The 14,755-nt window shown below is 35.1% G+C and overlaps 1 protein-coding gene across 2 annotated transcripts; it reads right to left on the bottom strand.

The window, feature by feature from the left end:
* Positions 1 to 7,795: 7,795 nt before the first annotated feature.
* LOC141824880 (uncharacterized) lies at positions 7,796 to 14,412 on the bottom strand. 2 transcript variants are annotated; one of them, XM_074712214.1, is made up of 4 exons: positions 14,373 to 14,412; positions 12,858 to 13,078; positions 10,759 to 11,542; positions 7,796 to 9,964 (listed from the first exon to the last, which is right to left on the bottom strand). In XM_074712214.1, exons 2-4 carry the CDS (start codon positions 13,074 to 13,076, stop codon positions 7,998 to 8,000), a joined length of 2,970 nt encoding a protein of 989 aa, XP_074568315.1. In that variant the 5' UTR covers positions 13,077 to 13,078; positions 14,373 to 14,412; the 3' UTR covers positions 7,796 to 7,997. The 2 variants fall into 2 exon arrangements, with proteins under 2 accessions (XP_074568315.1, XP_074568317.1); XM_074712216.1 differs by lacking the exon at positions 14,373 to 14,412 and having other exon boundaries at positions 12,858 to 13,125.
* Positions 14,413 to 14,755: the final 343 nt, after the last annotated feature.

The following is a 14,755-nucleotide window of genomic DNA, read 5'->3' as shown; positions in this document are numbered from 1 at the left end:
TTACTGCAAATATTCCTAAGCATGGCACCATGAGCGAGCATAGGAACAATCATAAAGGTGTTAGACTTGATCCCCTAGATGCTCTCCTACATACATATGACATATAATAAATGGAGGAGCAGGTAATGACCGTTGGATCTAGTCTCCTTGGATTGCAAATGTAGAGATGCTCTTTTAGGCGATTATATAAACCCGGAAGAAAGTACACAACGAGGAGGTGTGATTTTGTTTTCTTGCTTCTTCTTCCTCTATGATATCATTGTTTTTACTTTTCTAAAACCCCTATTCAATTCTAACTTGAGTGTCAGACTAGTCACGCTGAACTCCTTCGATGCCCATCTTCGTTCCCATTAGAGTACTAATACAGGTATCTTTGTCATCTGCCATCTCTCCAGGACCTTTAGCATTGCCATCTCCGCTATTCTATCCTATTGACTCACCAAATCGCGATCTCAATCAGGAACAATGATCAAATTAAAACCCTAGCTAGGAACTAAAAATTAAACATTAGATGTATAAAGGATCGATCAAAGTAGAACTCATCAAGTTAAATTTTATGAGCCAAACTAAAATTACCCCCAAAGAAGGATTGATGTAGTTTGTGGTGGGGTGAAGATGAATAATAGCTCCCATGTACAATCGATGAACAATTAACATGCGATAGTAAAATTAAGAGACAGAAAAAGGACAAATGATTGCCCATATGTCTCTTTATGGTCCCTTAACTTTATTTTTATACATATATATAAATTGTCCATATCGAACATTAATTTTGGTTGGTGGGTATTTATATTCAATGATGTTCTTGGTGCGACTAGATTTCCTTTAATTAAATCGACTTTAATGGTCGGGAAGGAGTATATTTGTCATGTTCTTCTGTTTCCATGATCAATTATAGATGTAGGCCATGCCCAAATTTTTTCTAGAAAAAAAAACAATATTTTGCCCTTAAACAAGAGGAACTTTTCCTTTAGATCAAAGATGAACTAATTACCCTCGAGAACCATTAAGCTAAACGAGTAAAGTAGTTAAACTTTAAAGCTAAACCAATTAAGCATGGATAATTTTGATCTCTACTTGGAAGGTAAAGTCAAATGTCTAAATAGTTACACAATAATCGAAGGCTCGATCATGTTTAAGAATACATAAACTCAATTGAAAGGTGGGTTTCCTTCAGATCATCATCTAGTTTGCAATGCATATAAATATCATTAGAAATTTGAAACATTGTAATATTATTGCAACAACAGACCCATACCACAAACACATGTATGGATATATGTTTCAAAAGTATCAATAAAGAGTTTGAAAGGAAAACTTGTTCATGACCAAATGTCGTGTTGCCATTCCATGCCCAATAATAGTACCAAAATAAAAATAATAGGGCAAAAATTAAAAGAATGTCCCTTTTGTTTTGGAATTGTCAAATGGGGATTCCTTTTTCATTAATCATTTCTTTTTTAACTCAAATTATCTCTCCTTTGTAGCAACTATGTACACTTCGTAGTTGTTATAATATTGATTACTTGTAAATATATTATAGTAATTATTAACCATAACTAATATGATTTTGTAGCAACTATGATTTATAGTTATTAAAACATGTACACAAGTGATGCGTGCTAACTGCAAGTGCATGTTACCCTTTGGAACTGTATTATTGACTACATGTTTAGGTGCAAAATAGATTATCTAGATGAATCTAAATGAAGAATTGCTAAAATAAGGAACTAAATTAAAACTAAGAGAACTTGATGGAAAACAGTAAGAAAATCAGATCTCGAGACAATTTTAGAACTTCGATTTTACCATGATGATTATTAACAATCTAATTGTCATTCTCATTTTTATCTTAATGCTATATTATACTTGAAGGAGTTTGTTCTAAGGTAATCGATGTGTCTGTGAGAGAAAAGATAGAAAGAAAACTATCGATATGTCTATCTTAACACAACTCCTACCTTCGTATAGTAATTGAATTAGGACAGACCTTTTACGCTATATGGAAATCAATGGAATCCTTGAGAGGGTTTGAATTACTTTCACAAAAGAGCTCTCAAGTTTAGTTTTATAGATCTGAGATCAAAGTTCATTGGTAGGTTCGTCTCCTAATCTCTAGCAATTCTAAATATATGTTTTATATGCAAAGATTCAAGATTCAAGTTCACCTCTCGATCTATCTAAGAAAGATTACTCTTAATTCTAAATATAACTCTATATTGAGTTACCTCCTAATCCTAGAATAAAGAAAATTACTCCATAAGGCTAGAGATACAAGTCATTGATGTTGTAGCTCCTTTTGATGTCTTTGATATGGCATCCTCCTCGATCCCTTGTCATGGGATCGGGAGATCCCCCCCCCCCCCCCTCCTTAATCATCTTTAGAATATTGACAGAGTTTCCTAAAAATTAGGACAAACCTTAATATAATTTTCTAGATTAAAGGGGCATCTAATAAATTTTCTTAAAAAGAAGAGAGGCTTAATAGAATTTTCAAAGGCATCGTTAAAGAACCCTCACATGCCATGGTCATGGTGAGCACCACAGCCAAGCCATGGTGGGTGTTGGACTCTCCGAGTCGAAGGCACAGTAGGGAACATGACCGTGGCAAGTGCCACAGATGTGGATATAGATATTTGTATGAAAAGTCAAGTAGATCAAAGTTCACCTCTCGATCTATATGTTCATCCCCTAATCTCTAACAATTCTAAATATATGTTTTATATGAAAGAATTCAAAATTCAAATTCACCTCTCAATCTATCTCACAAAGATTACTCTTAATTCTAAATCCAACTTTACATCGAGTTACCTTCTAATCTTAGAATAAAGAAAACTACTCTATAAGGTTAGAGATAATAGTCATTGTTGTCGTAACTCCTTTTGATGTCTTCGATACGACCTCCTCCTTGATCCCCTGTCATGGGATCGGGAGGTCCCTCCTCGATCACCAGATGTCTCTAAATCGTTGCCCCTTGCCTCCTTTTATAGTTTTATAACCTTGACAGAGTTTCCTAAAAATTAAGGCAACCTCTAACATAATTTTCTAGATTAAGGGGGTGGGTAACAAATTTTCTTAAAAAGAAGAGAGGCTTAACATAATTTTCAAAGGCATTGTTAAAGAACCTTCATGTGCCATGGCTGTGGTGGGTGTTGGACTCTTCGAGTCAAAGGCACAATAGGGATCACGGTCGTGGCAGGTGCCACAGTTGATGTGGATGTGGATATTTGAATGAAAAGTCAAGTAGATCAAGGTTGACCGAATATTTGACAGTAAAAAGGTCCAAGTAGATTATAGTTGACCGAACACTTAGCGGTCAGAAGTCTAATAGGTAGTTAACAAGTGGAAAAGTCTAAGTGAGTTATGGTTGACCATCGATATCCGTCATTACTCTCCTTATCAAACACTTGGCGGGTAAAGTCTAAACAAGTCAAGGAGAACTAGATGTTTGGTAATGGTGAAGTCTTGATAAGTCAAGGTTGATCAGATGTTGCGCATGAGATGAAAAGCCCAAACAAGTCAAGAAGGATCGAATATTGGCAATGACGAAGTCTTGAAAGGTCAAGGTTAATCAAAAGTTAGGCATGAGACAAGAAGTCTTGGTAGATCAAGATTGATTGATACTAGATGGGTAAAGTCCTTGTAGGTTGAAGTCAATCGAATACTAGCCAAGGATGAAACCATAATAAGTCGAGGTTAATTGGTATTAATCGTGCAAGGAAGTTCCGGAGACATGAAAATCCTTTGGCATAAGTGAATTCAGTGTAAATAATATTTTCAACACTATGAACAGTATTTTCAGCATTGTGAATAATATTTTCAATATTATAAATAGTGCATCAGTCAATTGATGAACAATATCAGTTGATTGTGGGCAGTGCTTTTGTTATAGTAGTTTGCATAGTATAATCAATTGATGAACAATTACAGTCGATTGATGATATTGTAGCTATAAATAGAAAATTTGAAACTCGATTGTTACACTCAAGTGATTTAGGATTGATCAATTGACAAACAGTAATAGCTGACTATTGACATTGTTGTAATGAATAGAATATTTCTAGATCAAGTTGAGAACTCAACTAATGCAGCAACAATTGATTAGTGAACAGTAACATTCCATTGATATCATTGTTGCAGCGAATAGAAAATTTCTAAGTCAATTATGGTACTAAATTGTTTGGACATCAATCAATGGATAATAATAATCGACTATTCATGGTCAAATCAAAGTTAGTTAGAGCTGTTCTGCAGGTGCAACTATCAAATTTAGTGGAGTAATCAACTGATGGTGATGATCAATCAACTGATAGGTAAAAATTAGCCCCGATATAAAAGTTATAAAGGGAGAACTTTGTGAAGATTTTCATCGTCAATTATTAGATGTTTTGGAGGACAGTGCTACTACATTTTCAAACCTTAGGAGGCAAATCAAAACTACAAACATCGATCAAAATAAAGTTTTTTAGTGTAAATTGTTCATTTCAATTTCTTTTGATATGATTTATACACTTATTTTTTTGCTTTGCATTTGTTTGTAAAGAGCAAATACTATAAGAGATTTCTCTGCTTCCGGAAGGTCTTCGACAAGGAAAAGGATAATGGACAATTGCTAAGACTAGGTTGTATAAAGTAGGAATTAAGAGTTCTGAATTACGTAAAATCTCGATTTGTTGTGCATGTATTTTACTTTATTTTATATCTTTGTTTTTGCTATGTGTTGACACATTATAGACGAACACGATGATCAAGAATGATAAAAAAATAACTAATTGCTATTTATCCCTTTTAGCGATGCTATCGGTCTCAACAATATACTCATAGGTGTTGGTCAATATTGTTAGTACCGATGGAATCAAAATATCTCCATAATGGTATGATATTGTCCACTTTGGGCCTAAGCCCTCATGGCTTTGTTCTTGGGCTCTCCCCAAAAGGCCTCATTCCAATGGAGATACTTTCCATCCTTTTAACCCCATGATCTTTTCCATGTCCTTTAGATTAGGACTATGTTTGCACCCTTGCAACCCAACAATCTCCTCCTCAAACAAAGGACCACAGGCCCCCCCAACGTCGTTTTGATGTCTGAATCCTCGACCCACCAGGACTTTTTGCCCATCGGTCCACCCGACTTACTAGGACTTCCCACCTAGCCGCAGCTAGGACTTTTTGTCCCTCGGTCCATCCGACCTACTAGGACTTCCCACCTAGTCACAACTAGGACTTCTTACCGATGTCTGGTCCTCTTGTTTAGACACCCGACCTACTAGGACTTCTCACCTAGTGTTAATCAAAATATCTTCACAATGGTATGATATTGTTCACTTTGGGCCTAAGCCCTCATGGCTTTGTTCTTGGGCTCTCCCCAAAAGGCCTCATTCCAATAGAGATACTTTCCATCCTTTTAACCCCATGATCTTTTCCATATACTTTAGATGTGAGATTATGTTTGCACCCTTGCAACCCAACAAATATCATATTGTGACAACTACAAATTTTAGTTGTTGCAGCATTACAGCAGTTTCGAATTATAAAAAAATGATAATCCCAATAGCCACATCTCTGGGGGTTGCAGCATGACCATCAGGGTAAATCGGGAAGCGCAAACGGCGGCCAATTAAATGCCCAACATCCTTTGATTACGTTCCTCATTTGGAGGAGCAGTTTCGAATTATAGCTACTACAACATATGCACAAATGGTTTAGATTTCGATGAATTTGGATCTACAAGATAAAGAGAGATAATTTAGGTATCGAAAATAGTATATGGTGCTCTATTAATGATTAATAAAAGGGAGTGCCCCTTCAATAATTCCAATAAAAAAGAGTTTGCCTAAAATAATAAGCAAAAAGAATGAACAGCCTATAAGGTTATGGTGGGTCTTTTGAGGGAATTTGATAAGGTATGCCCTAATTAGATTTGCAAGATCTAAATTTAGATTTGCTGCGGGGTCACGATATTGCTTCTAAGCAACAAATAATACATCCTTTCATGCCCTTCCATTGTATAATTGGAGCCAACAAAAAGAGATAACTTATTTTTTAATCTAAAAGCTTTATTATATTATTAAACTTTTTGGCTTTGTGTATCTTAAACATAGAAAGTTAGGAAGATAATCTCTACTACATTTGATTGTAGTTTGATTTAATTAAGGGATTCAAATTGGGGGAAAAGTTCCATTTATTTTTTCTAAAAATCAAGAAAAAGTTATAGAGATAAGAACAAATGACAAGGGATGAGGTTGATGATGACATGTTCCATGCCAATGATGCAACCAACATATCATGTCATGTCATGCATGAAACCGTCCTTGTCACCCCCATCATTCGGATGGGGTGGGGCCCGCTGATGGCGTCCATTAGGAGGACAAGTGTACAGTGGTAATGTGAGTGAACTTAACGAACGAAAACGATCTTTTATTATTATTATTATTTTATTTTATTTTATTTTGGCAGAAAAAATTTAAAAAAGTTTTAATTATCTCTCTTTCAAAATTTATCTTAACAATGAGCATTTAGAACAATTTTCATTAAACTTGCATATGCTTTGTACTTTTAATAAAAAGTAATAAATAAATATTTTTTAAAATAAAACATTTTAATAATAATAAAATATTCCTTTTATTTTTAAAGAGTATTTTGTAAAATAGATTTTGATATTTATCAAAATACTATATAATTCATTTAATAATAATTAATGTGCTACAAGAATTTGATACTAAAAAATTATAATTTTGGGTGTGTAGTATAAATTGACAAGTCATAAAAAAATATAAAAAGCTATAAATATCAACTATAAAATATATATTTTGTTAAAATGATAGTGACGAATGGATAAATAATGTCCATGCTAAAATGATAGTGATAATTTATTAGAACTAAAATTTTATGCTCTATTTAATAATTAAAAATATAATTTTAACATAAGGATTATTCAAATAGGATGAGAGATTTTTTAATTGTATAAATATTTTAATAGCTTCTCTTGATGTTTTAGTGCATCAATAAAATTTAAAACGATTCTCATATAGAACATAATTTATCAAACTAATAGGTGAATTAAATGGTTCTTTTTTTTTTCATGATAGTTTTTCTTCATCTTTTAACTCATATGATTTAACAAAATATCTACAAAATCTTGCTAGTTTATGAATTACTTTAATGGTTAATTATTTTTTTAGCTTAGATAAAAAAAAAGGAGTATTTGAGGTTGAAGCAAGTAAGCATGGTGCAATCATGGTTGTCCCTTTCGTGGTCTCAAAATAGAGACGGCTCAATATCTTCATGTACATCTCTCACTTATCTTCTTGTTCCCATAACGATGCAACAAACTAATGCTCTTAAAAATCAAATTGTTTTTTATAATACATATAACAATAAAAAAATAGTATTTTAATATTTTTAAAATGAAAGATTAATTGTCAATTATTTGATGATGCAATTGGCAAGAAATTGTCTTTTTATTACTTTTGCTTTGATAATGATTGAATTAATTGGTGCTGTAGAGCAAGCCAAAAGGGTATTGAAATTATTGTCAAAATTAATTAAGAAATAATAAAATAAAAGTCAAATACTTATTTGTTTTTGAAAATATAAAAATAAAAATTGAAGTTAAAAATTTTTCACTGGGTAAATGGGCCTTGATGCACACAAGAACAGCTTCTGGGCCGGCCCATTTTGGGAATGTGAGTTGTCCAGCGTCAAGGGATCGAGTTGTCATAACCGAAAAAAAAGGAACTTCAGCACATCCTGTTCATATATAATATCAACAGTTCATAGTGAGAGTTTAGCTTGACAAATTCTTAGCAGTGTCTATAAACAGATTAACTTGAGACTTCACAGTAACTACTGAATCAATTCTGATGTATCAGCTTCATTCATACTCTTCTCCTTGAGGTAGAAATGCAAAATTTATAATGCAGTGTGACAGTATACCATATAAACGATATTGATCTATGCGATAACTTGTATAATGGAATGCAAGCATGGTGCTCTTTTCAAGTCGAAGCAGGGAGAGCACCAGGTGGGCATCTTTGTCGACGGAATCGGCTTGTTGTCCTCCCCCATCCAATCATACTTCTTTCACTGACCTGAACCTCCCCAATGGTGATGGCTAAGTCTCTAAGTTGCCTACTTGTTTGAGACTTCATTCCATTTCTGCATTTGTTTCTTCTTGTTGAACCTGTCTGCCAAGGCCTACCTGATGCTTTCATCATCTCCCCAATGTTTTGAAGATCCTCGATCACTTCGTGCCTTGATAATGATGCGAGGCCGGGGAGGATATCGTTCTGAAAGTCCCTTCTCTGCCTTCTCTTTCTTGCCTGGCCGCGCTGAGGCTTTGTGAAAAGTATTGAGGCTGCTCCAGTATCTTCCATGTCTTCTTTCTCATCTTTGTTGTTGATTTCCTTGGGCTGAGACTGATCCATCTTAATCTCTTGCAGATTTAGAGTCATGGCCTCAAATAGATCAAAACCATCATCACCTGAAGATTGATCTACACCATCAGATATCAGGTTTGGATTTTCTGCACTGCAGGATACAACAACCTCTGCAAACCATGACAAGGTGTCAGATGCAGGTTTTACTAACATGTTAGGAATGATTCTGTCCAAGCAATTATGGCAATCCATGGAGAGATCAATTAAGTTCTGGGCAGCCAATCGAAGTGTATTGCCAGAATGGACCAGTTCTTCTGAAGCATCTGTCTTGCGTAATGGAATATGGTTATGCTGATGCAAGCTGCCCATTTCAGATTGAGATATCGGCGCTTCCAAATTGATGACATAAGTTTTTGTAGATAAGCTTGGTGAAGAGTGCGACGAAGCCACTATCTCACAATCATGGAGTTCCTCTGATGCCATAGGATGATCTACACATGGAAACTCAACATTCAAATTAATGCGACTCCTAACCCTTTCTCTATTCTTTCCATCACATATTGCACTATACAAATCACTGATGTGAGTCTTTTTCTCCGACTTAATAACTTTTGCATCAAAACCCAATTCTGTAAGAATCATGTTGTCATTGTTTTTCAATATCTTTGTGATGTTGTTTAGATGTTCTTCCTTACCCGGAGAAATTAATCTCTCCTCTTCCCTCTCGACTTCTGGAGTAACAGCATGCGTCCTTGGACTGAGTTGCACATGTCTATTCAAGAAGCTATAATCTACCTTGGCAGAAAGCTGCTTCAAGTCATTGGACTCGCCCAAATATGTTCTACTGTTGAACCAAGATGGCAATGACAATTTACCATATTTGTTCTCGGCGAGATGATCACAGGTATCCACTCTGACAGAATGTTTGTCTTCAGTGACATCCTGATATGCTCGATTTAGGTCTGTATTCATTGAGGTTTCCAAGTCCCTTCTCAAGTAACCATTCTGATCATCCTTTGGTAGATTACTGTGAAGAGTTTGATTATGATGATCATTCTGGACTTGTTTAACATAGTTGTGCTTTAGATGTGTGGCGTCAGAACAATGATGAGTACCATGGCAAAAAAAATTTGTGCGAGAGTCCCAAATACCATGTTCGAGGCCTGTGATTGAGTTCCTAGAACTCCCACTCTTTTCACAAGTAATAGGAAATTGATTGGTGATAGACAAACTCTCATTACTAGGATTTGACGATGGACCAAAAGAAGGAAGAGCTTGAACTACAGCTGGCTTGTCATTCGTGCTTGTTGAAGGTTTTGCCCAAGATGAAACAAATGTAAGTGCAGGACTGATTAAGCCAGCATGCGGAGTTGTGAAAGAAGCAGGCACCGAGCTATTGAAGTGAGTGACTCTGGCTGATAGCTTTTGTCCGGACCATTTCTCTTGGCAATGAGCAAATGGAAAAGTTTGATTATTTCTATGTGTGTTAGTGTTCAGCTTCAGCTGCAAATTCCCATGCATCACTGCTGGGGTGTTACTATTAGCAGAGGTTTGAGCAAGAAAATCCACAGAACTGCTACTTTTACCTGCATTAATAAGGAGAAGATCATAGTTTGAATCAAGTGCAAAGAGTAAGCAGTCCCAATATTAGAGGAAATGCTTCAAAATACATTGAGACACAAATGCTATTGAGAAAAACAGAAAAGATACACTTGAATTTACAAGTTAAATGTTGTGTCGATATTTCTATATTCTGGTTGATTATGACATGTTTCCTTCTCAATTTTCTTTCAACTAATCATGAACAAGTTAAAATATATCCAAGTTTTTCCTGGTATTTTCACAAACAAAATATGAATATTTGTAACTTGGATAATACCACAACTGTTATATAACATTTGCTAATAAATTTTGCACACTAAAAGAAATAAACCTGTCACACAGCACAAAGAACATAGAAGCATAAAAACTAAAGCTTGGTTACGGCTTACGTCTTGTGACATGTCCTGATTCATCTCTTTATGCCACATAATTCAACAAGGAAGGGAAACAATGCCTAATAGACATTATTCCATGATATAAGATGCTAGTATATATTCATCATTTATCCAAGTTTACATTGGTTCCAACAAAAATTATAGTTGTAAGCTATGATTAACTGAGATTATGAGAAGAAACAACAGTTATGCTTTTAAGAGTTTATGCTAGACACCCATTCAATCAAATGCATCATAATTAGCATCTAAACTAAAGATAAAAACATGGTTATATTTAACAACTGACTGAAATGCAGCATCATATACAATGGGTTTATAGACGGTAAGGTATAGATCAAGTTATGAACATCAAAGTAGACAGGTTTACGGGATCAATGCATTACCACATTCAAGTCTAGACAAAGGCCATTCTCTTTTTGGAAGTACATCTGTATACAAGAAATCTGATGTAGTCTGTTGAACACGATGCCTGTCACTGATACTAGTACTTGATCTCACAGATGAATGGTGCATTTGATTTGATTCACTGTGAGTCTTCAAGCCAAGCAAGTGAAGAGATAGTGAGTTTGAAGGTCCTTCTGAATTTACACCTTTTGCAGGCTTATTTAAATCAATCATGCTGCAGGTTGATATGTTGATCTGCGTAAGCGAGTTCGACACACACTGATCTTCTTTATGAATACTCCCTATAGTTAGTTTTGTGTCATTCTCATTGGAGACAGAGTAAGTTGCATTCTTGGGAATACTAGGAGTGTATGGAAGCTCAGAAAATATCTTCTTATCTGATTCATCAGTATCTTCAATGTCTATATATACATGAGCTGGAAGGTGAAGGTCAAACTTTTTCCGCTTCTTACGGCCTAGTTCCTTGCTGTCCTTTTCAGAATCTCCATTCAGTAATGGGTTGGGATGAGATTGAACACTATCTTCCCTAGTGAAACTAAAGTGGAATTTATCATTACAAGCAAGAACTGCCTTTCCATAGCTGTTGTTTCCTACATGATGAGATGTTTGTGATCTCTTTTCAAGGCACTCAGATTGCATTGGAGATGTAAAAGAATTTGAATGTGATGCTTCTGCAACAATAGAAGATCCATAGAGTCCTCTAGTTTGAAACTCGGTCATAAGGTCCTTTTGTGTTTTATAGAGACGATGAAGTTCATACACCTGAGATATAAGTGAAACACCATAAGTTAGAAGACAACATAAATGTCACAACAGTTATATGAGACACCTGACCAAATGACTTATTAGGCTTAAAAACTAGTTCAAAATGCTAAAATCAAGTTAATGTTAGTTCACTATATTCTATATTAGCCCATAATTTATCATGTGGAACTAAATTAGAGTGTGGCAACATCCTCTATTTAATGTTTGACATCCTCAATATAACCCAACTTCCAGTTTATAATCCAGAATTATCTCTAATAGGGCTCCCATGATAGCTCCACTATTTGGGGAACAGTCCTTTGAATACTCCTCACATTCCTAGGATTTGGTCTAGTATGATGCCAAAATGTCACCACCAACCCAGATGAGAGAATTGGGACATTAACTTATTACCGCTAACCATTATTTCAAAATATTTAAGGTGAATTAGCATTAGTTCACTCATCTAAGCCTTCAAAACTCCCTCGTTGTTCCACCACTCGTGATGTGGTACTAAACTAGAGTATCACAATAGGTGAACTTGAGAGCGACAAGGTGGATCATTTAAATGTATGCAGAAAAAAGTTAACTACCAAATACAAAAACATCGGAGAAAGCCCTCTAACCCCCACTTTCTTATTAAAAAGGCAAACAAAAAATTGCAGGACTAACTGACAACTTTTAAACAGATGGTAGAAAAATGCATTAACTCTGTTGAATAATATAAACACATTTGTCAAGGTCTAACATATTACAACAACAAAAAAAACTATTGGTTGATATTCCAGTTTTTGCTCCACTTTTCTTGCTTTATAAGAAATGGATCAGGATACTAAAGACATAAAACTTATCCACAAAAAACAATGATGAATTTCATGGTCTTTAGACCTTTGGCAACTACTTCTAGAAGCTCGTACAATCAGACCAATTATGGGGACAAAATATATTTTTCAAGTTGAAACACATATAAATTAGCATCTTCCAAAAGTTCACCTGAAAAGATTTTGATGAATTTCAAATTGGACCTTGTAAGGCTAATGCCAACTCATCCACGTTATTAAACATGGGTACATGATCACACAAAAGTTAGGGACCCCAATCAACTATGGTAAAGGATAATTGACCTACAAAATTTGTTTTAAGACAGTTTGATATGATTAGTACAATTTGGTTATTCAAGCAACTAAGTGCAGATGAGATGTAACAACTCAAAAACACAGATGAAATACATGCCATTAAAGATATAAAATGAGACAGGATAGTCTAAACTAGACTGAGTTTATTCTCTCAAAACAGTTCCAAAGAATTATTTTTCTAAAAAATACCAAGCTACCTGGTTATGGAATATCATTTCATGTTCAAGCATTGTGTGTTTTAGCATTTCTTTATCATTTTCTGAGCACCTATTCACCAGACTTTGTACATCATTACTGCAGGGATGTGCGCTTGGTTTTTTATCTTGATAGCAGCCAAACCAGCTACTTGTGTCCTCAACATCCTGTGTGGAGCAATATCCTGGAAGGTAACTTTTAGTCTGCATTTTTGTTGCCATTCCTGCAAGTTCTAGATCAATCAGCAAAGAACATAATGACTCAAAAGGATTGACTCCAAATTTCTCCACCAAAGGAAAAAATAACAAAACCCAACCATGAAATTGCAATTTCAATCATCACTTTACAGAACTCAAATAGGTCACTGCTGCCTCATGCTTCTACTTGCTAGGAAAGTTAGCATCTAGGCATGATCTACAAGTTTAATGTTTTTGATCCCCAATTTAAATCTCTTTTTATATGCATTTTGGTCTTTCACTTATCTATGACATGGACACAGAAAGGAATATAGTAATTCTTATTCTACAATTTGTAATCAGAAGCAGAGCAGAAACCCCATTCCATCCCAAAATGATTATCCATGAGAAAAAGGAATGTTCTATCGATATTAGTGCAACATGAACAATTGCACTTCTCTATGTGGTACTATGGGCATATCAAGAAACCATGTTTCAACTAACCACCTCATGCTAGTCATCACTCAAAGGTATGGAGATATGAGTCTGGATCTGGTACTGGTACTGTATTGATGGAGCAGGGGATGCCCCTCCTAGTAATGCATAATGGACCATTACACTTGTTCATGCAGGACTATGGGAGTGGGGAAACCTTATTTCAACACATGTCATGCTTGACTAGGAGAGATTATCTAATGAAGCCAGAAGTTAGTCCATAAAATAAATTGTAATGAGAAAATTCAAAAGGAGTTATGCAACATTAGCTACAAGACAATCCAACAACACATCCACTAGGACAAAATTCTAGCTCATCATATTGCATTTTTGGCTGTAATATTGCCATCAAAATGAATGTGATTACTATAGAAAACAATTATGTATCTTTGGTAACCATGTGAAATAACAATAACAATAGATTTGTACAGACTGTTCAAAGAACATGAGCTACAAGGAAACCAAACAATTCATCTAGTAGAGCTAAATCCTAGCCCATCAGGTTGCATATTGACTATCGCCTTTCAAAATAATTATATCGCCAAAATACGTATTTTATATAACCATGTGAAATAGCAACAAGAATAAATTTGTACATACTGTTCAAAGTACTTCCGAAGCAAGTTGTAAATGACTGGCACGAATACACACAAGGAGAATAAATTAAAATTTTATTAGTCCATTCTCCATCTGTATTCATGCCAACTTAGCAATTAAAATGCCTAAAAATAATGCAAAACTTAGGCGGCTTTGTTTCCATAATTTCAGGGGTACTCGACCCACATTTATGCAAAGAAACAAAATTCAGTAATTAACTCAAAACTTAATGCCTTTATGGAGAGTTACTTCATTAGTTTTCTCTATCATCAGATTGTAACTTGAAGCGGGACCTATGGAATTAACAATCAAGGAAGGAACACACTGCTGCAAAATGGGGAAGAGCCTCTTTAAATCAAATTCCCAATGCAAGATACTTCCATACTGTAGCATCTGTCGTGAGTGATGTTTCAGGCAGCCTTCCTTCCGAAGTGCAATTCGACTTCTGGGTTCACCGTCCAGAAGTCTGGGATGATACTGAAGAAAAAATCCCGCCAATCTGGTCAATTTATGCTCTTTGACGATGTTTATCACTTTAGAAAAGATGCCTGTGTATTGCAAAACAGTACAAATTTACAACAAAGCCGTCAACCTAACTGTAGATGCTGTACAAATAACGTACACGAACAAGA

Source organism: Curcuma longa, chromosome 3, assembly GCF_044706935.1.
Source record: "Curcuma longa cultivar G26 ecotype Majalengka, Jawa Barat chromosome 3, ITB_CL_G26_1.1, whole genome shotgun sequence".
In the NCBI taxonomy this organism is placed as follows: Eukaryota; Viridiplantae; Streptophyta; class Magnoliopsida; order Zingiberales; family Zingiberaceae; genus Curcuma; species Curcuma longa.
Note: the sequence above shows the minus strand (reverse complement) of the source record. Positions and strands in the feature narration are given on the sequence as shown.

Excerpts from the sequence above, each read along its gene's own strand:
- LOC141824880 (XM_074712214.1), bottom strand. The coding sequence starts at position 13,076 with ATGGCAACAAAAATGCAGACTAAAAGTTACCTTCCAGGATATTGCTCC. Across the intron at positions 11,543-12,857 it reads AAATGATATTCCATAACCAG|GTGTATGAACTTCATCGTCT; the intron begins GTAGCTTGGTAT and ends CTTATATCTCAG. Across the intron at positions 9,965-10,758 it reads TTTGTCTAGACTTGAATGTG|GTAAAAGTAGCAGTTCTGTG; the intron begins GTAATGCATTGA and ends TTATTAATGCAG.